Source organism: Ostrea edulis, chromosome 7 (genome assembly GCF_947568905.1).
Source record: "Ostrea edulis chromosome 7, xbOstEdul1.1, whole genome shotgun sequence".
Classification (NCBI taxonomy): domain Eukaryota; kingdom Metazoa; phylum Mollusca; class Bivalvia; order Ostreida; family Ostreidae; genus Ostrea; species Ostrea edulis.
Genome location: NC_079170.1, coordinates 11,719,174 through 11,743,236, shown reverse-complemented (window position 1 = coordinate 11,743,236; position 24,063 = coordinate 11,719,174). Strand labels below are relative to the sequence as shown.

Sequence of the window (24,063 nt, the reverse complement as noted above, 5' to 3'; positions counted from 1 at the left end):
ACGGACCCCTGGACACACCAGAGGTGGGATCAGGTGCCTAGGAGGAGTAAACATCCCCTGTTGACCGGTCAAACCCGCCGTGAGCCCTATATCCTGATCAGGTAAACGGAGTTATCCGCAGTCAAAATCCGTGTGCCAAGAACGGCTTAACAATCGGTATGAAACACGTCAGACAGCATTTGACCCAATGCGAGGTTGTATTGACGAACTAGATCGTTATAACTACCTTAGAATTTGCGAAATGCTGACTTCAATCGAGACTGTTGAAATCCCTGTACCATCAACTTGTTTGTCAGTAGCTTACCTCGATTTAAAAACTGACTATACCCAGAACAAACTCTTGCATATTGAATCAGTTGAGATATGCTTCTCTAACAAAAACGGAAAACGGAAATATTCATATCTAGTGATCAGTCATTCAAAAACTTACTTTGTTAAACACCACTCTGATTCCACGCACAAGTACTCTGAAGTTGAAATAAAAAATATGCTAGAGTCTTTGGTGATCAGGTCTTCCAACAGTCTGTTGGAAATACCATGGGCACGAATTGTGCTCTTTTGTTTGCTGACCTGTTTTTATATTCATATGAAGCAGAATTTATTCAAAAACTTCTACGTGAGAAGAAAAAATCTCTCGCTGTGACCTTCAATTCGACTTTTAGATATATCGATGACGTTTTGTCTATTAACAATGATAGCTTTCATTCATATGTCGATTTGTTATATCCCTGTGAGCTCGAAATAAAGGACACCACAGAGTCGTAGTTATAAATCTACTTGAAATATCATGAATATGTTCTTGATGAGTACATATATCTATACAGGCACGTAACATCGTAATTTCTTTTTTTTTTCCCAAACAATTATAAAATTAAAAAAAGGGGGAGGGGGTAAAATATATTATTTTAAATTCATTGATCATACTGCCATTCGCTAACATGGTTGATGAAGTGTGCTAATATCATAAATAATCGGTGAGTTGAGAATCAATAATCCAAGTATCTGTATGACAAACGGGATGATTTCAGCTTCTCCATCGTCAACTTCCCACATTTATGTAGCAATATTCCATTATCACCTGCATATGGTGTTTATATATCTCAACTGATTCGATATGCAAGAGCTTGTTCTGGGTATAGTCAGTTTTTAAATCGAGGTAAGCTACTGACAAACAAGTTGATGGTACAGGGATTTCAACAGTCTCGATTGAAGTCAGCATTTCGCAAATTCTATGGTCGTTATAACGATCTAGTTTGTCAATATAACCTCGCATTGGGTCAAATGCTGTCTGACGTGTTTCATACCGATTGTTAAGCCTTTCTTGGCACACTGATTTTGACTGCGGATAACTCCGTTTACCTGATCAGGATATAGGGCTCACGGCGGGTTTGACCGGTCAACAGGGGATGCTTACTCCTCCTAGGCACCTGATCCCACCTCTGGTGTGTCCAGGGATCCGTGTTTGCCCAACTATCTATTTTGTATTGCTTGTAGGAGATATGGGATTAATCACTGTTCTTTATCTTCACCTTGCATTTTCAAAATATGAAATAGGACAGAGAGAAAGATTTCCAAGTATCCATGATGAGGATGGGAAAGAAGGACAGATTCCATCTTACGATATGCAATGTACATAACGCTATATTGAATTAATATATTATGATATAGCAACTGATGTTGTAATTGTACTGCCTTGTAATTGTTGTATAGTCTGAGTTTTATGTGACGATATAACAACTGCTATTGTAATTGTACTGCCTTGTATATGTTGTATAGTATGAGTTTTAACAACAGGTGATTGATCTCATAACTGTTACAAGGAATACAAGATCAAAAGTTTTGCAAACACGGACCCATGGACAAAAAATATAACAGATGTGGGATCAAGTGCCTAAGAGGGATAAACATCCCCTGTCGACCGATCACACCTATCATAAATCCTATATCTCGTTCAGGCTTACGGAGTAATCCGCAGTGAAAATCAGTGTATAGAGAACGGCCCAACAACCGACATGAAACAAATGACATGGCATTTGATCCAATGACAGGTCATATGACATTGTACATGTATGTAGTATTAATGTAATCAGAAACATACTCTTAAAATCTCAAGGATCTCTCTGTTAGGTACGACTTTAAATATATGTTATCTTATCTTAAATGAAAGGTGAAGATAACGAACAGTGTGACCTTATAGGATTTACAGTCCCCTGATTCTTCTAGAATATTTTTCTAAAAGTTACAATTTTATTTTTTTTATATAAAAATACTCTTTAAGATCAATGACTATTGAAAACTGGCATGCTATGGAAAATACATTATCCATTTACATGTAACTTTATCGTGGTCATGGATATTTTGCGGAAGAATCTTGTGTTAATTAGAGTGAGGAAAATATTGCGTATTTTTGTCAAAAATTGTTGAGTAAAACTCAATCATATTTTCGAAGGTGCTGTTCAATGTCCTCCTATTCAATTGGAATATGGAAAATAAAATGGCTCTTGAATTTTCATTTTCTGATTTTTTTTGGTGTCATAAATATAAACATTTGGATTAAAAACGTCGATTGGGTCGATTATGAATTGAACTCATGTAGTGAATTATGCCCCCCCCCCCCTCCTCGATTTAAGAATTCGAAGATCAGGCAGAAATTTTTTTATCATTTACTAATTAACCACCAACTTATCTTTCGAACACCCCCCCCCCCCCCCGATACATGATGCTACGTGTCTGTTTACAAGAGACAGTATATGTAACTACAACATACCTTTTTTTTTAAAAATGAATATAATAAATATCATGCATTTGTTTTCGTTTTTTAATGTGCGGGTCAGGCCTATCCAGAACACCATGACGAGAGAGAGAGAGAGAGAGAGAGAGAGAGAGAGAGAGAGAGAGAGAGAGAGAGAGAGAGAGAGAGAGAGAGAGAGAGAGAGAGTCTACATCACTTTACGGTTATACCCATTCTTCCTAATCATGGAGGGGCGTACGTCAATACTAATATAACCTTTTAGTAAAAATCATCACAACAAATATATTATATATTTTATAAGTTTGATAAAAGTTGAAGTGTCATTAGGCTGGTCAAGTTGATCCAATAACAAGGAAATGGTCGATATCACCCCTCGATAATACGGTGTCTGAATATGTATATCTATACATGTATATTCTAACCAATTACCTTTGTTATATATGTACACCTGTAAATATGCATCTATTATATATATATATATATATATATATATATATATATATATATATATATATAAAGCATAAACAATTATAACACCCAATCTTACGTTTACCCCTAGGATCTAAACGATACATGTTATAATCAATTAATTAATATATAAAGCACTAAATAATCACAACTAGGTACTGACAATTTTCGCCCCAGCCCGGGGTTGAACCAGCGACGTACGGCACCCACCGCCTAGCAAGATTGTCAAACGAGTGCGTAAGTCTACTCGGCCACAACGACTTCGACCCCGGGCTGGGGCAAAAATTTTCAGTACCTTGTTGTGATTATTTAATGCTTTATATATATATATATATATATATATATATATATATATATGATCCCTTGGGGATTCGGGTTTGAGTAGGTCCTCAGTATCCCTTGCTTGTCGTAAGAGGCGACTAAATGGGGCGGTCTTTGGACGAGACCGTAAAAATGAGGTTCCGTGTCACAGCAGGTGTGGCATGATAAATATCCCTCCCTGCTCAATGGTCATAAGCGCCGAGCATAGGCCAAAATTATGCAGCCCTTCACCGGCAGTGGTGAGGTCTCCATGAGTGAAATATTCTCAAGAGGGGCGTTAAACAATATTCAATCAATCAATCATATGCAATATAGAAAAAAATCTGCCACAACAATGGTGGACGTTTCAAATCGATCACAGGTTTTCGACGTTTTAAAGAAACCATATCTCGTTGGAAGATATAATGATTTGCTGTTGTTTTATGTTTAATTTAAACTGTTTTAAGAAACTTTGGAATCAATATCTAATTACTAATGTAGTAATATTTAATTTCAACATGCATCATATATACATACATGCATGTACGTTAAAATTGATGCAAGAAAAAAACCCCGCACAAACACGTCAATATTATTAGCAATAAGTTTTATGCATTATATTCGATATATTTGTATTAAAATTAGATTAAAATTTAGTGAAAAAAGTAATAAACATCCCAACTCTCTAGCTCTTGAGATATAACGTATCAGTACCCATGTTTGCCGAAAATGAACGAATTTTGGTCCGATTTTTTGTAAAAAGAAAATGAATTCGAGTTATTAAATGTCTATGCGTGTTTTTGATTTAATTTTTTTAAAATTCAATTTATTCTTAAATAATCTTTCTTTGAAAAGACAGGACGTCCAAACATATCCCCATTACCTTTAAAAACAAAAGTAGAATAATTTCCATGCATTATGCGTTGGATTTTTGATCCGCCCCCGTGACTCGAAAGGCAGTCATCATCTGCATTTATTAGGTGCAGATTTGTATGGCAAACTAGAAAAAGCATTAATTGTTTGACTGGACATACATGTATTTATTAAATCGCAAAGTAAGTAGATGTTTATGAGGTTAAATGATGGAACAGTTTGCTTCAGTTCTAAAACATGCGAAATATTGACTTTGCGTAACGAAAACAGCCGATTGCCGAATTCAATCTTTTTTAAAATTCATATTGTTTACAGCCAACAACCGACACCATATTGATAACGAAAGAAGAATATTAATGTGTAATCAAACGTGCAAAATATAAATCTGGTTGTTGCATGCAAACGTTTTTGTTTTTTGTTTTTTGTTGTTGATTTTTTGGTGTTTTTTTTCCCAGTTCTATAAAATGCAAAATATAGACTTTGCGTATCGAAAGTAGCCGATTTCACATTCATTCTTTTTTAAAATTCATATTGTTTCCAGCCAATGACCGACACCATATTGATAATAAAAGAATAATATTAATGGATAATTAAACATGCAAAATATGAATCTGCTTGTTTCATGCAAAAGTATTTGTTTTTGCTAAATTTTATTCATAATTCATTTCAAATCAACATATTCCGCTAAACAGCTCATCTTTAGCGTATATTCATGACGTCATAATAAAATATTACCTCATTTTCATTTAAATGGGATTAGAAGAACATCCTAGTTGTGTAAATAAAAAGAATAATTAAACGCATAGGGTCTATCTTTTATCTCAAATATGACATCACAATATTTTGCAAGAAGAACTGCAAAAACAAATTTGTAGTATTAATTATGAGTTATCTATAGCTGCAGCGCTTTGAAATTGAAGTCATTTTGACGTTTTAGCCCTTTATAAAATATTTGTCTGGAGGACAATATATTAAACTGGTACCCCCGCTGATTGGTGGCTACACACAAACATAAGAGATGCGAAGTCAACAGGGTACCAGTTTAGGCAAATGAGAACAGGGGATTATTTCGTAATTACTAACTTATCCAATGTGTTTGTAAACATTCTGAAGAACTTTCTGTGATTTTGTAGTTATGATCTTCAATTTTGCCATCTTTTTAGAACATGCAAATTTTTACCAATATCTTAGACCTATGCCTTTAAGCATAGTATGAAAGTTGAAAAAATGAAAAAAAAAATCGGCGGTATAGAGCCAATAACCAAATTACCAATAACTGTGTGTTGTGATCAAGACGTAATCAACTTTATGACTATATTAGAGTGAAAAATATTTTAGAAATATTCAAATACAATAAATTATTTCCTGCCCCATTGGACAATCCATAATTCATAACATTAACTCAGTTTGATGTGTCAGTAACTAGCCGGTTCTAAAAGCGCAATTCTAATTCCCATACTTTGCGTTAATTTCCCCCACCAAATTCACGTAAGGTCACTCAAAAGGCGTGAGAAAATTAGCTTGTGCTGTTTTATACAAGTGTTTTCCTGTTACTTCATTTCCATTAAAACATTAAAAGGATATTTGTGCAATAAATGTAAAGTGTAATATCCTGAGATATATATATATATATATATATATATATATATATATATATATATATATATATATATATATCCAAATTGTGTTTTTAAAAAAATCAAAGTGTCCGGTATAAAATATTAAAAGAAATAGAATAAACAGTACTACAAAAAGTTAAAAATTTAACGCAAGCGCTTTCATTTTATAATCCTCAGGAGTTACATTTTAAAATAGTTTTGAAATGGCCTGACGTCATAAAGGCGTCCTAACATTTCACGTACATAACGACGTCATAAACGAATGACGGGAAAAGGTTTTTACGTTAAGCATATTATGACGTCATAGATAATAACAGTAAACATATTTCACAGTAAGCTATTGAGAGCCGGTTTTAAAGTCTTAATAAAGTGTCTTTCTTTTTCTCGTCGGGAAATAGTATTTGCTGTATACAGTTTATAAAACAGAAATACACTGAATTGTCCGTGGTCACACAGTAAAAACTTAACCTAAAAACCTTTTCCCTTCATTCGTTTATGACGTCGGTATGTACGTGAAATGTTAGGACGCCTTTATGACGTCAGACCATTTCAAAACTATTTTAAAATGTAACGCCTGAGGATTATAAAATGCGTTAAATTTTTAACTTTGTGTAGTACTGTTTATTCTATTTCTTTATATATATATATATATATATATATATATATATATATATATATATATATATTCACACTGTTATCATATGTATGAAAATGTGAGATAACGATTGGTGATGAAGCTCAATAAATCCCACAGAAAATACTTTTACAAAATTAAACGATCAGAACCTAAACATACATTCGGTGAGATCAGTTACCGTGGAGGAGTAATCATCCCCAGTTGACTGGCCACACCACCGTGTCTCATAAATCTCTTGAATATATATTTTTTTCTGTAAGCTACGAATAAAAAACATTTATAATTAAGATGCATATTAGGGTTCGATTTAAAGTAACAGTGTCTCTACACCATGCACTGACTTCGAACTTTAAAAATTCTTAATAAAGTTTTGGATGTCAATGAAATATTTTCTGTTTTGAATGTGAAAATCCGTTTCCGACGATGAGAAATCTTAATGTTTTAACAAAATATTATCATAAATTGTAAGCTAGTATACAAAATGTGACTTTTACAATGAAACATTACGAAGGAAAATTATAAACTTCTTCATGCAGATGTACTTCATGTAAAGTTTGATACATATGTGCATATCTATGTGTCTTGTTCCATTAATATCAAGAGCTGAAGTATGTTTTGTTGTTGTAAATCCGTATTTTCTCGCCATTAGTCATGAGAACGAAAGTGTAGGCTGTCCATAATTATGTCTAAATCATTGTAAAATTATAATAAAGACATCTCTTCTCTTCAATCAATGAATGGCTAATTCGAAAGGATTGTTTTCTCTCTTTTATAACAATTCTGAACTCTTTACATTATATGGGGAAATTCAACGACACAAACTTAAGTGTTGATATAGGATAGTTCATAGAAGGTTAGATATAAGAAGGTGTAATGATTTTCAAATATGTAATTTCAACCAGTCTCTGAACAAACTCCGTAATGTCTTTAAATGGTAAAAAAAGAGAATTATTTGTGATTAAAAAGACAAGGTAACATATAATTGTCAATCTAATAGATACCATATAATTGCGAACAGGGAAAACACGAACCCCTGGAAACCCTAGAGGTGGGATCAGGTTCCTGGGAGGAGGAACCATTTCTTGTTGACCAATCACATCCACCATGAATGCAAGGTGAAGATAACGAACAGTGATCAATCTCATAACTCCTATATTTTGGTCAGGTAAATGTAGTTATCCTAAATCAAATTCAGTTTGTAAAGATTGACTTAACAATTGGTATGTAACGTTTCAGAGAACAGTGTACTGAAGAACAGTTTGTATTTGTAGATTCGATGATTAATATTAAAAATGGAGAGCAGATTGATGTCCAAAAAAGAATAATCAAAATGTTTCTTATGGAAACTGCATTCTTCAATTTATGTATATGCCTTTTCTATTTGTACATGCAATTGGAACATTTATTCAAATAACTATTTCGTTTGAAGATACCCATCTTTTTTGCAATGCTATCAAAAGAATTTAAATAAAGAAGATGGCGAAAATTGAATTAGTGAGAACAATGAAGATCCGTAAATTATAAAACATTAGAATATTATCTCACAATCTATTAGCGATTTACGAGTTCTGCAGCATAAACAACAGCTTCTGCAATAATAATGAAAATCGGAAATATTGGTATCATGTGATCAGCCATCCAAAAAAAGAAAACACTTTGTGAAACATTCTACGCATAAATACGGATACCCTGGTATTAATATTAAGAATGTCAGAGTTTTCTATTCATAAAATCTCCGTAGTCCTTGTTGATAAGGTCTTCGAAAGGTCTTTTGGAAATTCCAGTGACATTAATTGTGTCCCTTTCTTAGCTGACCTATTTTTGTATTACTATGAAGCAGAGTTTTTTCGATTCGATGTGCCCCAATAAAGTACTTGCTTCATGTTTACATATTCATTTAACATGCACGTTAAAAAGATGAACATGTGTGAGAGGCTTGCAATTTAACTTTATTACTTCAAATTCTCCATCGTCAGCTTACGTATTTGTGTAACAATGTTTCATTGTCCGTGATGTTTGTACCATCTGACTGGTTGGATCTATTTCTGCGCCTGTTCATTCTTACAGGTAGATGGATGTTGTAGGATTTTCGACATCACCATTTAAAATTAACATTCCGGAAGTTCTGTGACTATTGTTGTGGTGTGGTTCCCTAATTCAGTGTGATGTTGGGTAAGTGCTGCCTGGCATGTTTCATCCCATTTGTTGGACCGTTAATTCGTGCTGACTTTGACTGTGGACTACTCCATTATATGATCAGTAACCACGTGCCTAGAACGATTTAACATTATCTGATAGCCAGTCATATTCATCATGAGTCCTATATCTTGACCCGGTAAACGGAATAATCCGTAGTTAAAATGATTATGTAAAACAAGAACAGTAAGCAAGGCTCAAATGAAAGGTGAATATAATGAACATTCACCAATCTCATAGCTCCTATAAGGAATACAACATGGGAAGTTGGACGAACACGGACCCCTTGACATACCAGTTGTGGGATCAGGTGCCAATTTAGAAATTATATGTTTGTCAGAACGATCTAATTTGCCAACACTTCCATAGGGTCAAAAGCTGTGTGACATGTTTCATACCAGTTTGATATACTGTTTTGGTGTACTGATTTTCTAATAAAGGTTGAAGTCAGGAAAGAGCCATTTGTAGATCCCCCCCCCCCTGTTTTCTGTACGCAAATTTTACAATAATATTTCAATAACGATGTCATCATTTAAAAAAAATAATAAAAGACTGATTTTGCTGCACCTTTTAATCAGAATTCGACATGTTTTATATGTCAGGATTGTCAAGTAATTTTAGTATATGTTTAAAACATGGGTAAATGGTTAGTGGTTTTGCTTTGTGGCAGTAATTGCCTCTTTGCCAAACACTCGGCATTTAGAAGTAAGAGCTCGAGTCGTGGGTTCTATGTAGCGTTGATAATATACCAAATCGCCATTGTTACCATCCTAGTGATTCTGTGCAAGTCTAAATCTGTAGCACTACATCTGTAGCTATTGACGTCTTACGAGTAAATAAAATATTCAAAAGACGTTAACAAATAAACAAAGAAACAAAAATGTCTACAGATCATCAGAATAACGTAAACATTGTTTCAAGCACTTCAAATTCATTTTGAGGAAATTAATTATAGTCCTAATCCAAATGTAATCCTTTAACAAGACGTTTCTTTGAATAACGTGACATCTTCTCTCTTCTCCAAACAGAAGTATAATTGTTGCATGTCTTCGTTTTTGTTTTCCGTAAGGGGTGACTGTTCACCCAATGTCAATAACGTATCATTTAAGGTCTTTTCATTCTGCACATTTTCTACTCTCCCCATCTTCAGCATTCGTTCTTCTGATCCTTTCAAAAAGTTGTACGTATCACTTTGCTGTTCCTCCTCGGGCCTTGAATAATTGTATACATCGGGTATAACCGTGTCGATACCAGAATACATCCCTGGATCAAGGATGTTTGAATTGGTTGAGGCATCATCATTGCTAGACTGAATCAAAGACAAGGAAGACCGAACGTGAAAAGATTAGCATCATTAAAAAGAAATCCGCAGTTAATTATCCAATAAACGCAAAAAATACGTTATATTTTAAATATGATATCAAAGGAGTTAAGGTCATTTCCTAAAATCTTAATACAATTCTTCAGATTACCAGTTAACAGTCTGGATATGACGTCAAAATCATTACCATAAATCATATTTCGTATTGTTTTGCTTAGAAATTGGGCGATTTGGTTATGAAAGATTTAAATCAAACTATAGAGGAAGACGTACATGTATATGTAATTATACACACTCGTCCTATTCTACATTTCATTTTAATATGGGACTTTAATTTTGGTGGAGGAATGATATAACATGTAGTTTGGAACAAGATCATGTTTAGATCCATTGTATTTCTGACATTCTGAGCATTAAGCAGGGAATGTAATGTAAATTTCATCAAGTGCGCCACTGAATACTAGTGAGGTTTTAAACAGCTAAAACCAAAAAAGCAAATGTTCCGATTTTTCCTAAAATCTAATACACACAGATATGCCACTGGGTGACATGTGTGACGAATTAACAGTGAACAGAACACGTAGTTCTGACTGGAGTTCAAATAGAAATTGTCTATAAAGTATCTAAGTCATTTATCTTTTCTTTGACTACAATCATTTTAAAGTCAAGAAACATAAACTGATGTTTGCCAAATCGTCTTACAAAATGACCCATAAAGAAAGAATTGATAGGTTAAACGGATATTAATCATTGATTTGGTGTATTTTCTTAGCTGCATGGACATTTTATTGCAGGATTTTCATTGTCCTCAAGGCGGGTATTTCAGTTAGGTGTTTAGTAATATTAGGATTTACCCCTTCCTCTTGCAAATTTGAAATATCCGTATAAACTGCATTTAGATATCCCTCATTGGTAGCATAGGAGTCCTCAGTCTGCACAGATATAGACGTTAAAGAATGTCTGGCGTTCCTATGTTGGAAAGAAACCAATTAAGTCATGCATTATTTTATTATCCCATTGTGCGGAACATATGAATATTACAACGAGAGATCAATATCATAAATACAAACAATGTAAAATTAAGAGCTAGGCACACACAGATTTTGGATACACCAGAGGTGAAATAAGGTATATAGGAGGAGTACACATCTTCTGTTGACCGGTCACATCTACTGCGAACCCTATACTTTGATCCGCTAAGCAAGGTAGTTAATAGACAAAATCGGTATTGGAAGACTGACCTTCCAATTGTTATTAAACACGTCAATTTGATCAAATGGCAAGGTATATTTGCAAATTATAACGATCATAGAATTTGTAAAATTATGGCTTTAACCATTTAATATGTTTGTATTTTGCCTCGATTTCAAAAGAATGTGATCCTCTGGTATACCCAGGGTTCATGTTTTCCCTTCTCTTCCTCTTTATAGGATATTTGAAATCGACAGCCGTTTCTTGTCTTCATTTGTTTATATGGGGGACTCTGTGGTGTCTTTTATTTCGAATTGAGATATTTTGAATCGAAATATCATTAAACATGAATATCTATAATACATATCGCGTATAGATGACTTCAAATATGAGGGAATCTGAATGAGCGGTTTTCGGATAGATGATATCGGAGATAACGACCATTTTCTCACAGTGAGAAACTATTGCGGAATCAATGGATGTTTACTACCCCTAGATTGACCTTCATAGGTAGTGTAACTCAATATTCTTACTATATTTAACACCTGATACATTCTTTATAATTCCTATTTTGTTTAACTTTATTTTTGTTTCATCTAATATAGAATATTTCCAACAATCGACATGTTTTGATCAATGTTCATGTTCAGAATGAAGTGAAGGAATAGAATTCCTATTTTTCCTTAATTTCCACACCACATTGATAACTGACAACCTGATCTCAATTCTCCATATCAAACCAAAATGCAAAACAAAACCACTTGTTCGCATGTGAATACCGATAGGACTATATCATTCTCCTATTATGAAGAGATTTTCACCCTTAGAAAAGATAGTGTAAATGGAGATATCATTGGATAAGAAAAACAAAATAGACAAAAGTTATGCAACGTCACCAGTAGTTTGTCATCTTGAACAGAACAACTGGTTTCTTACTGAAAATTGAAAGAACCAACATTTTTGTAACGGACATCTTCAATCCAATTTGGTCCTGTAAAAGTGGGATTGATTTAACCTTTCTATTTTGTTTATATGACACTTGTTTTCCTTTGTAGTGAACCTTACCTGGGAGAATATTTCTAATTTCTAAAATATAGAGCACACCTTTTGCAACATTCATACTAAACGTTACCAGCGTTTACGAATCCAATCTCTCAAATAGAAAAATATGCTGGAAATCATAACTCCGGTCAGGAAAGCTGCCAATAACATAAGCCATCCTCTTCCGCTTAAATTTGTATGGTTTCTTCTTTCAGTAGTTTCACGCATTTCTATATATTGAGGCATATCATTAATGCGAAAGACAGGCTGAGAACACTTTAGTGATATTTATAATGTTGAATATATTCAACTCCAAACTGAAGTAATCCTTACTTTTTGGTTGGTCCCTCGTTTTATCTAATGGTATATATAATAATCTAATTTAAAAACAAACATAGATATTGCCATTATCTCCTTAACATGACAATTTCCTAATTACTATACAGCTATGAAAAACTTGTACGCACATGATAGCAAAAACAGTATTACCTGCATCACTCAAGTTGGTGACGCAATCCTTGAATTCCATCGTAGCATACTTATACATACAGGATGGACTTAATATATCAGTGTCAATTCTTTCCAATGCATTCATATCCGTGTTTCTTTTAAATGTTGAATTACAGAGAATGTTGATGCATTGTGAAACTCCTTTAGTTTTCATACAGAAAAATATACTATCATCTTCCGGGTTAGTATACACGTTACAACTATTACTGTAATTTTTCTCTCGGCAGGTCTTCATGATTCTGGATACATTACCTGGAATTATATATCGTTTGATTAATGACATCTTAGTTTTCCTAGCAAATCACTCTCCTGATATCAACTTCTTTTCAGCTCATTTCTACATGATTATAACATATCAACAATATGTGAGTTGATATTGTGTTAAATTTAATGATATCAAGAGTTTTTGTTTTTTCTTTCACTAATATGTATAGGTAGGTATAATTATACAGCAGAAAAACGGTGCTACTTAATCCACATTCCACTCAAATGGGTAACCCACAGTAAGTCTGAAACAAGATAATTTGCATTGTAAATGTAATTTTTATAAATATGATCAATGTAGTTTGACATACCATAAAAGCCACCACAGTTCCGGTTGTCCTCTGAGAAGTTCAATTCATGACAATATTGAATCCTACAAATTATCAAAAAGAATTATTTGATTTTAAAGCCAATAATTTGATTCTTTGAAAATTTTTGCTGTATGATTATTTTCCTAACTATAAATTTTCCACATTGTAATTGACCATGTTGACAACTTATTATCAAATATTTTTTTAGAACCATCAAAAATTCATTCTTATAAGCAAATGTCTAGTGATATATGGGTTACTAGCTGAAATTTCAATGTTCGATATTTCCACCTTTTTATTTGTAGAAAATATTTAAAAAGTATGGAAATCATTTAATGACCTAGATTTGACGCAAGCCACCTCCTTAAACTCTACCTAGACAGAGATTGAAAAGGAAAATGCCGCTATACAGAAACATTCATAATCTAGTCGTGAATGTTGACAAGAGAATATCAATTATCATCCAATGGTTTCTTCTTTTAATTGTATTTCAAATATATTCAAAACTGGCTATAGAGATGCAAAGGGAAACATACAAATACATACCCTATTGTTTATAACCAATAATGGAAACGTGTTTAATCGATTCAGTTGAAACATGTCTGATGAATGGAAAGTGAAAGTAATTCTTTAACTTACTCATACTTTCCGACAGTTGACATTTGGGCAGTAGACGCCGAATTGTGGAACAATGATACCCCCATGATGAAAACCATACACAGTGTGCAGCCTATAGAAAATAAATAGCTCTGCTGAATATCTCGTCATTGTATCAAACGAATATGTACCTGAATTACTTATATGAACAATTGCTGTAATCGTATTATCTAAGATTTGGCAAAATATGATCGTATGCCTTATTTGATGCAGTCATACTTAGAGCTTATTTAAGCCTTTTCTTGATCAAAATAGATGTTATTATACATGTGCAGCAGGTTCATATGCACACTATTGAATTGAGCATTCTTCGTTATCTTTGCTTTTACATGAATTCAATCTATATTTAGATACATCAAAATATATATTGTATGAGTGAGAGTTATCTGAAAAGATAACGTTGATTGCTGACTTCATTACCAGAAAATGAAAAATAATTAAAGTCAAATTTTCCAATTGATCAATCCCATATTTTAATAAATTATCTTTCACACGATAGGGTTATCTTGATATATATCATTTTGATATAATTAAAAATAGCATATAATATCTGTGTAATTCACAAAAAGTCTCAAAATGTCAATTCTGACTGAAGTATATTCACAGTTCACCTCCATAATACATTCATCTGGTGCGTATTCAATCATATATACGTTACCGTGTATCGTTTTTAGAAAGAGTGAGATTTGTATACTAGTATTAAGTATGCATCACTTTCTCTATTCTCTTGACTTCCCCATACATTTTGAAATTATTTTTGATGTTCTGAAATTACTTGTGAGAGAACAGAGTAGCAGGTAAGTGAGATGAAATGTATTTGGGTTTTTTCCCAAATGGATCGTCAGATAGAATAAAAATCTTGACGGACACTAGATTATACCTATATGGAATATGTACAATATACATCAGATTTTGTTGACAAAATTTTCATAAATAGCGTAGACACTAATGTTTAACGTTAATTCATATCTTTACATTGTTGCCTTGTTTGTGTATGTTGCGAGGAGTTATGAGATTGATCATTGTTCGTTATTTTCGCCTTTTATAATAAAAAAAGATGAATTCGGTCTTTGATGTGTTCATCTTATTTGGCAGCAGGAGGCAACTGAATAAATGTAGCACAAAAGTTATTAACATTAATGGTGATGAAATTGAACCAGAACGTTATATAAATTTTGGTTTTATCTGTACTAATTTCCCATTTGGACTATTGTAATGTGATTTTATACGGCATAGCACAGACTGAAATATGTAAAATGCAAAGAATCCAAACCATGGCTGCAAACTGGTATTAAATCGTAGGAAATTTGACAGTTCTAGGGATGCTCTCATTGACCTACATTGGTTACCTGACGATTCTAGAATAGCATTTAAATTATTGACGACCTTCATGTATAAGTGTTATGTCGGCCAAATGCCATTGTATTTAGCAGAACTTTTAACGAAACAGGTACGAAATAAGAAGTTGCGCTCCGCTCAATCTTCTGAGAGTTCCTACATCGTTCCTTTTAACAGGCGTGAAACTTTCAGTGATACAAGTTTCGGAACCATTGAATCGAGACTGGGACAATTTACCGACTGAAATAAGAAAGTTCAAATCTTTAGATACTTTTAAAGCCAAATTGAAAACACATTTGTTTAGACAGTTTTAATGTACATGATTTAAGTTTAGTATGTAAAACTTATACGGTACCAATTTTGATGCACCAGATGCGCATTTCGACAAATTATGTCTCTTCAGTGATGCTCAACCGAAATCTTTGAAATCCGAAATAACAATGACGTTTTAGAGCTATTATAGGCAAAAACAGTATGCCAAAAAAGTGGAGTCAAATTCGTTCAAGGATAAGAGCTATGCGTGAGGGAGATAATCCTTAATTTTGAAATGAATTTCTAACTTTTATAACAGCAATTAAATATACATCCGTATTTCCAGGCTAGTAATGAAGTATTTAGCTACTGGGATGTATATGTAAAGTATATGTAGAGTGTGTTTGCATATATATGGTGTATTGTTTATTCTTTTAAACCTTTTTATGTTATACATGTAGAACCCCATTGAATACTTTGTGTTTTAGATTTAAACATTGATAAAAAACTGGAAAACCAAAAATTCAGACGATATAAAATTCTCCAACGTGAGTGTGGTTGGCAAAGGGGCGAACAAGTGAAATATATAAATTTCCATCGGAAATGAAATACATTCATAGAAAGATAACTATTGATCCCTCAATTTGATCTTTGTGCATATACAAATTTGTATTTTCTTCCACATACATGAACGTCTCCCTATATTGATTATGACCAACCTGCTAATGAATTTCAATAACTACATCTAAGTCGGAAATAATTACCATACACATAGTTGAAAACCCGCGACTTTCTGTAGCGGTGATCTACTACTTAAAAGCAATTACTCTATAAAGTTCCAGGTATCAATTGGACAATAGTAGTAATATTTTATCTACTAACTTACCAACATACCATCTAATCTACCGATAAAGGAATGGTAGATAATTTATTCGAAATTATATTATTTCATTTGGAAATGAGACCTTCATCTTTTGACCTTTCATAATCCATCTATATCCAAATATGTGTTTAAAATGTATTTATAACTACAGATTGACTAACGGGTGAATTAATGCCTCGTTCACACGAAGAATTTAATTCGCATTAAACGTAAGTTAAATCTGAACCGCGTTCACACGGAGATTTACTTCGAATTAAAATTGACGTCGCGATTTAATGCGAATTAAATTTACTTCGCATTAGCTCCATGTGAACGCTAAGCGAAGCTAATTCGAATTAAATGTAGACGCATGCGTAATGGCCAATTTGGGTCACATGCATCATACCCATAGTCAGCTATATATATTTATGTTAGTTTTGTACGAAAAACTAAGCAAAATGATAATAATCACTAAAAACATGTACAAACAGCATGTCATTAGATAATGTCAGATGTAAATCTGTGTTCTGCATAGGCATACTGAGTAATACATGTGGAAGGAATTGTTTTTCAATACGACAACAATGTTTTAAAATAGTGATAATATGATTTTCTTTTTTACATTTTTTAAAACATATACCGCTCATTGTTAATTTTTATACCATATGACGTCATAGTAGACTTATAATACGTATTAGTAATTAAAAAAATTACGTCGTAACAGTAGTCAGCGGAATGGTGAAAAAGACGTTCCGAAGTTTTAAAATTGGGCCCATGAAGAAACAATATATTGCCTAGATTGAATGCTGGTTGTCGGAGGAAATAACAAGTAATTTCTTGGGAACATATAAATAAACACGACAAAAAAAACTCCTTATGTGTAGATCAGAATTAGATCTATGTATGTAGGCCTAAATTGTAAACATGTAGTATACTACATGTAGGTCTATATATAGCGTTTTGAACAAAGAATTCTGTATAGATCTACACAATGTTCATTAAAATATCTATAAAAATAATTTTCAATAACATAGTCTATTCTTTAATTTATTTTGCGCACCCTTTAATAGAGATGCATACGAATTTAATGTGCATTAGTTTACTTCGCATTAAATATTACCGCCGTGTGAACGCTATTTAATTCGAATTAATTTAATGCGCATTATTTTACTTCGCATCAAATTTGATGCGAAGTAAAATTTAATGCGCATCCGTGTGAACGAGGCATCAAATGGATATCTATAATATGTTATTTAAATCTTACCTGGAAGACTATTAAAATGAAACTGTTCCATGTCTACCTATGTTAAAATCCTGACCCAGCGTTTATTCCTCTTTGAATCAAATGCTCTGTGGAAAATGAAGTGTGAGATAAGTTATATTGCATTTATTTCCGTTAAAAACATCACATGAAAACTCTGCATTGCTGAAAATCCTAAGTACCATTAACAACTGAATACTTCCTCAACAGATAACAATCAATGATTCATTTCAAGGATTGTCTTATATTTGTGCGTGTTGCAAAATGAAAATTCGTTTAAGGATGTTCTCTCCTGGTTTGAATGTTTTCAGAAGTATCAAACTTTTTTGATAAACCATTTTAATTGATACATCTTTATCCGAAAGACATTTAAAACATAAAAAAGAGGATGTTAGTGTGGACTTTAAAGAATTACAGGCCCTCAAAGTTGCCCCTTTGCTGAAACTTAATTTTTCATGAAAATCACCAATTTTCACAAGAAACACACTATAAAACAAATATTAAGGACCAGAATAATCTTGGCTTTCTTTTATTTTATGAAAATTAAGCATAATTGATTATTTCAATAACGTTTACATAAAATATATCACCAATTCTACAAAAAAGGAAGTATTAATTAACATAATTGTATAAAATATCACACAAATTTGAAGACCTATTTCATCAAAAAATTCAACCTCGGGAGAATATCTGTATCAAACTTTTTCTGAAATTACTAATGTAGATTTGAATCGTATGTTTGCTTAATTGAAATGAAAAAAAAATGTGTGGGGTAGTGTGCATTGGAACAAAGATTTGAACCATTTTGTGTCCTCCCCCCCCCCTTCTTACACTGACATACATTCTAAACAATAACAATATACGATTTGTTATAAAATGTGTATTTTTGAATCCATATTTACAAATTCTATATATTTATTTCATTATATGATAAATAATCAGAAAACATAAATAATATATGCATATATACAGTACTAATTCATTTACAACTACAGAATGTGTAAAACATATACCCCCGCATCAGCATTTTCTAATTTCCATGCACTGTGACCTTGATCTTTGACCTTCTGACCCCAAAATTGATAGGCATCTTCCTTTCTTTGTATGTATCCTTATGTCCAAATGTGGTTTGAATATAATGCAAAGTACTTGAGTTATCACCCAGAAACTAGTTTTAACAGTCAACTTCCATGTGGCCATGAGGAAGAAATCTGCACTTCCTGGTATGGTTCTTCATATGATGATAGCACGACTCATCCCTCTCACTGTGGTTACCAAATGGATGTAGCTAAAAAGCAAACATTGGAACTCAATTTCTATTAATACTGTAAATTCTTAACAATAGAACATAATATACTATTAGGTTTATCACCAGACTGCTAATACACCAACTTCAACTAACTCCATTTTTTGTCTAGCCAGGGATTACGTTTTAATGCCTTGCCCAACAAATTGTTACTCTAAAAGAATATTATATATGAATATGTTAGTGCATAAATAACTGTTTATGAAATATACATATATGCTGAAATTCTAATCAGTATTTTTTTTAAATGTGCATTTTCAATACCCTATAAACACATTTTTACATTATTAAAACTTTTTGACAATTACACTTTGAAGGAATGATTAAAATAAAATTTCGATAAAATAATTTAATTTTCCAGAGCTGATTAGAAACAAATTATCAATCTAGTAGCCGAAAAGAAACATATCTAAACATGTGTATGTAGTCAACAAAATTATCTTTGGTTTTAACTAATTTGTACACGAATGGTGCGCCATAATTCTGTACATTGGAGAAACCCCCCTTTTCCCTTTGAACTCCTTTTAATGAATTAAATTTGCTGTATACTTTGACGATTATTTAAAACAATGATCTATATTGCTCTTTTTAATCAAAATGATGCTTCAATAATGATACATTGAACGTTAAGAGCGAAATTCGTTCATGACCGACTAGGCGGGATCGGGATCGGGAAGATCGCATATCAATTTAGGTACAGATCTACATAGTTTGTAGATTTTATTTTCATGAAAAAAAAATTCTTGGATATTGAAAAACTTACGAATTCATTCAATTCTATATCAGCAGCCTTTGATTCGGGTACTACATCGCTAACATCCTTCCATTTTCCCCTCTCGTCTGAGACTATGTACAGTAGCCTACTGTAGTGTGTCACCATGTGCGTGGTTGTGCCTGCTTGTCTGTAATTTTCTTTGTCTGTCACTCACTTGTGAGAATATCGGATGCAGACTGATCTATAACTGCCCTTTTACTTTATGTATGTTTCTGGACTGCTTTAGAATAGACTGAATGCGACATCGTACAGTGTGCGTCTTCAAGCTCGAGTTTGTTTACAATCGTAACGTCATCATGAATGTCGTAAAATGAGAAAATAAGTAAAACATGGTCATGTTTTAATTAATTTTTGTAAGTTTATTAACATTATTTACAAATAAAAACATTTATTAATGTTCTTCTTTGTGCATACAAAATAAAACACAGGCATCCCCATAGTTACGACTTTAAAAAATATGGAGACTCACTCGCGGTAAAAGTACCACGAGAATATACCCTTAAGACCAGAACTGTGGACAGTAAGCCGTGTGTTTTGTTTGTATTTGTCAGAGAATAATGTATATTGCATATACATGTAACATTAATTAAAACATTCATAGAACAAAGAAATATTTCAATCTTTCAGCGGTCAGAAGCCCGCTTGTCCTTTCATGAATCAAAGTTTCCGATTTAAGTAAACAAATCGTGCAAGAATGTTGCAGTAACCGGGACAGAATATTCAATTTTCATAATTCAATAGACAATTAACCTTTACATTGACTGTCAAAGAACGTTATAATGATATCTTGACCTGGATATCTGGAGACACGTATTTTCTTATAATAAATAGGTTACCTTTGTTACGTATATAGCCTGGGGTATTAGTGAGCAAATTATTTTCATATTCTGAAATAATAAACTGTCAAAATATGCTACTTATTGATTGTTGTTGTTATTCTTTCATTTCAAATAACTTGTACGTATCTTCAGGTCTTCCACGAAATTATGCGCCATATGTAGACGAACTATATAGTCAAAAATTTGCAAACGTTGTTTGATATTTTCTTATGTATCATACGATAGGATACTAACAATTTGACAGGATGTATCAATGATTTGTGGATTGAAGTATTAGCAATCAATTCATGTACAGTATATGTAGGAACACCTTGAATCTAGGGACAACGAATTGATGTTACAGAGGTTTCAACAATCCCGATTACAGTCATCATTTCGCAAATTCTATGGTCGTTATAACGCTCTAGTTTGCCAATACAACATACATTTGGGTCACATACTGCCTGATGTGTTTCTTAACAATTGAAAATCATTTTACACACCGAATTACTCCAGTTTATGAAGCGTAACGCGTTTTATTGAGCGTGTCAGCGTAAAGCGTTGTAGTTTATACGTTAAAGAAAGGTGAAGATGACATTGATCAATCTCATAACTCCCATAAGCAATAACAAATATCAATTTAAGAGCAATCTGTCCAGACGTGGTCTTCCAAGGGTATAATAAAAGGTGAAGATAACGAACAGTGATCAATATCATGCTCCTATAAGAAATATAAAGTACAGAGTTGGGCAACACGGACTCCTGGATATACCAGAGATGAGACAAGGGCACATATTCACAATATATCTTATGACAAGGATCAAACTTTACAAACACTGTGATGTTTTTTTTAAATTTTTCATCTCTTGTAGACTTTCTTAGTTAATATATCAAATACATCCATGGTTTATAAAACTTGAATACATACTTATGACCTTGTGATTGGTATTTGATTATTGGATAGAATTATTTTTTTCAGCTTAGTCGTAAGATATTTTGTTAATAAGGGCCCTGGTGCTCAGGAGAAGATATAATCGGTCACACTCACATTGAAGGGCACAGCAAAATATCTTTTTCTTCACAAGTCGAAGTTATTCAAAAAATGCTTCATAAGAATATAAAAACAGGTTGGCTAACAAACAAGCACAATTCTCGCCCATGGCAATTCCAACACATTATTGGAATACCTGATTACCATAGACTACAAAGATATTGTCAATAAGGAACTCTAGCAAATTTCTAATTACAACTTTATAGTACGTGTGTGTGGATCAGACTTGAGGTTAACAAAATAATTTTTGTATGAAAGGTTGCGTTAATGAGCACTGATCTATCTCATAACTTCAATGGGGAATGCAATTGGTGAAGTGAGGAAACACGGGCTCCTGAATATACCAGTAGCTGGTTCAGGTTCCAAGGAGGAGTGTGTACCCTATATATTCACCATGTATACGGAGTTATCCATACTCAAAATATGTTTGTTATACATTGTACATTATACATAATGCATTATATTACATCTATATTTGATTTTTGTCGGTGTGAAATGTATGTAGGAAAACTGAAAACCTCTCTAATGCGCAAATTGACCATTAAGTGATATTAATATACAAGCACCATCAGAAAGTTAATATTCAAGTCAGTTGAACGTGTGGAGGGTCCGTAGATATGGAATTAAATGAAATGCTTACTCCTCCTATGCACCTGATCCCACCCCGGTGTGTCCAGGGGTCCGTGCTTGCCCAAATATCTATTTTGTATTGCTAATAGGAGCTATGAGATTGATCACTGTTCATAATCTTCACCTTTCATTCAGCGATTTTTATTTGACCGTGGACATAATGGAATTAAGTACCGTGCTTGACAATGTGTCTTGATTTTCTGATCTTATTGTTTTCTAATGAACTCGTACTTAAGTTTGAGCGATAATTATAATGACATTGTTTCTAGAATTCCAACCCTGATGGACAAGATATGTTATCATATACGTACAATTAAATATACTTGTACAAAATTACATGATGATTATATATTGCACTGCATATTTTCATTGATCATACTTTCTTACATTTATTATGTTCAGAAATATGATATTACGTGGTGAACAACACATGTATTTTATAAATTAATCACGTTCGCTGCATGTAATAAAACTAACTTTATAAGTAATGCATCATTAATGACATCTGATTACAACAACCATTAACAATCATTTAATACGTGTGGTACCTCTGTTCCCATGTGATGATATAGATAATGTAGGGAATCTGACTAGTCCGTGTGGGAATAAGTTCAATGTCACGTGCCTTTCCCAGCGCACAGATACGTAAAGGTAACCACGGACACCGTGCTTTATAGAAGACCAAACTTGATTCACGTTTACCTAACGTTAACAGACAATTACATCTACATCACATTCATACAAAGCTGTCCTATGTTCCATTGTAAATTTTACATACGGTATCTAAAGAAGACAAAGCTAACCGACGCATGGAGTTTTCAACACCAGATCATAGAGAATTATGTTATTATGATTCTTGCCCATCACAGGCTCTTTGAACCACCGCGGGTCACCGAAAACAATTCTTCCGTATTATGCCTCCAGTTTACTAAGGTTAGTTTGTAAGGTCCATTAATACAATTGTACTTTAATCGAAATCTACATTTGGAAATTCAACTGATAATGCAACTTTCCCTTAAAATGACAGAAACTTAAAAAGCGCGCGTATTTCTGTTTTAAACACGTATAATATAATTGTCAATGGGACAAATAAATAATTTGCTGTACCAATACGAACTTAAGTAAATGAAAAGAAATTGTGTAGGTCAGGGTTGGACTTTGCATGTGCACCATGTATCATGGCTGTACTTGTTGTATGGTGTGTGATACTTGAGTCAGTGGGATTACATGCGGATAATTTGCAATCCATTTGAACTATTTATCATTCATTCACATTGATAATGTTTATTTGGGTTCATCTTTACATATTTGGACATATGCACATACGGTAATTCGCTATGTAGATATTTTAATGTGAACCATGTACAAGAGAAGACGTTCCAACTCCCATTATTTAAGCAACATCTCTCATCCTCGACAGATGCGATATGGATGTGTTTTAGCTGCCGGTAAGCTATATCCACGTAAATTACTCTCAATTCTACAGAGATGTGCCAATACATCGCAATTTATTTATAAACCATCTTTAGTTTCATTTTCACTTTCCTTTTTACCATTCCCGCTTTGGGTTAACAAAATACCTATTTTTGTCTTAAAATTACACATTGTTTTCAGTGTAAATATAATTTAT

At 33.0% G+C, this 24,063-nt stretch overlaps 1 protein-coding gene across 2 annotated transcripts; it reads right to left on the bottom strand.

The window, feature by feature from the left end:
• Positions 1-9,401: 9,401 nt before the first annotated feature.
• On the bottom strand, positions 9,402-17,994 carry LOC125672654 (uncharacterized). Of its 2 annotated transcripts, XM_056143319.1 has the most exons (8): positions 17,857-17,994; positions 14,123-14,213; positions 13,484-13,545; positions 12,888-13,160; positions 12,732-12,755; positions 12,490-12,628; positions 11,021-11,135; positions 9,402-10,154 (listed from the first exon to the last, which is right to left on the bottom strand). In XM_056143319.1, the coding sequence occupies exons 1-8, from the start codon at positions 17,885-17,887 to the stop codon at positions 9,822-9,824; spliced, it is 1,068 nt and encodes a 355-aa protein (XP_055999294.1). In that variant the 5' UTR covers positions 17,888-17,994; the 3' UTR covers positions 9,402-9,821. The 2 variants fall into 2 exon arrangements, with proteins under 2 accessions (XP_055999294.1, XP_055999295.1); XM_056143320.1 differs by lacking the exon at positions 12,732-12,755.
• Between the last annotated feature and the right edge of the window lie 6,069 nt (positions 17,995-24,063).

Excerpts from the sequence above, each read along its gene's own strand:
- LOC125672654 (XM_056143319.1), bottom strand. The coding sequence starts at position 17,887 with ATGGAACAGTTTCATTTTAATAGTCTTCCAG. Across the intron at positions 12,756-12,887 it reads CACCAACTTGAGTGATGCAG|ATAAAACGAGGGACCAACCA; the intron begins GTAATACTGTTT and ends ATATACCATTAG. Across the intron at positions 10,155-11,020 it reads CAAATTTGCAAGAGGAAGGG|TCTAGCAATGATGATGCCTC; the intron begins GTAAATCCTAAT and ends TCTTTGATTCAG.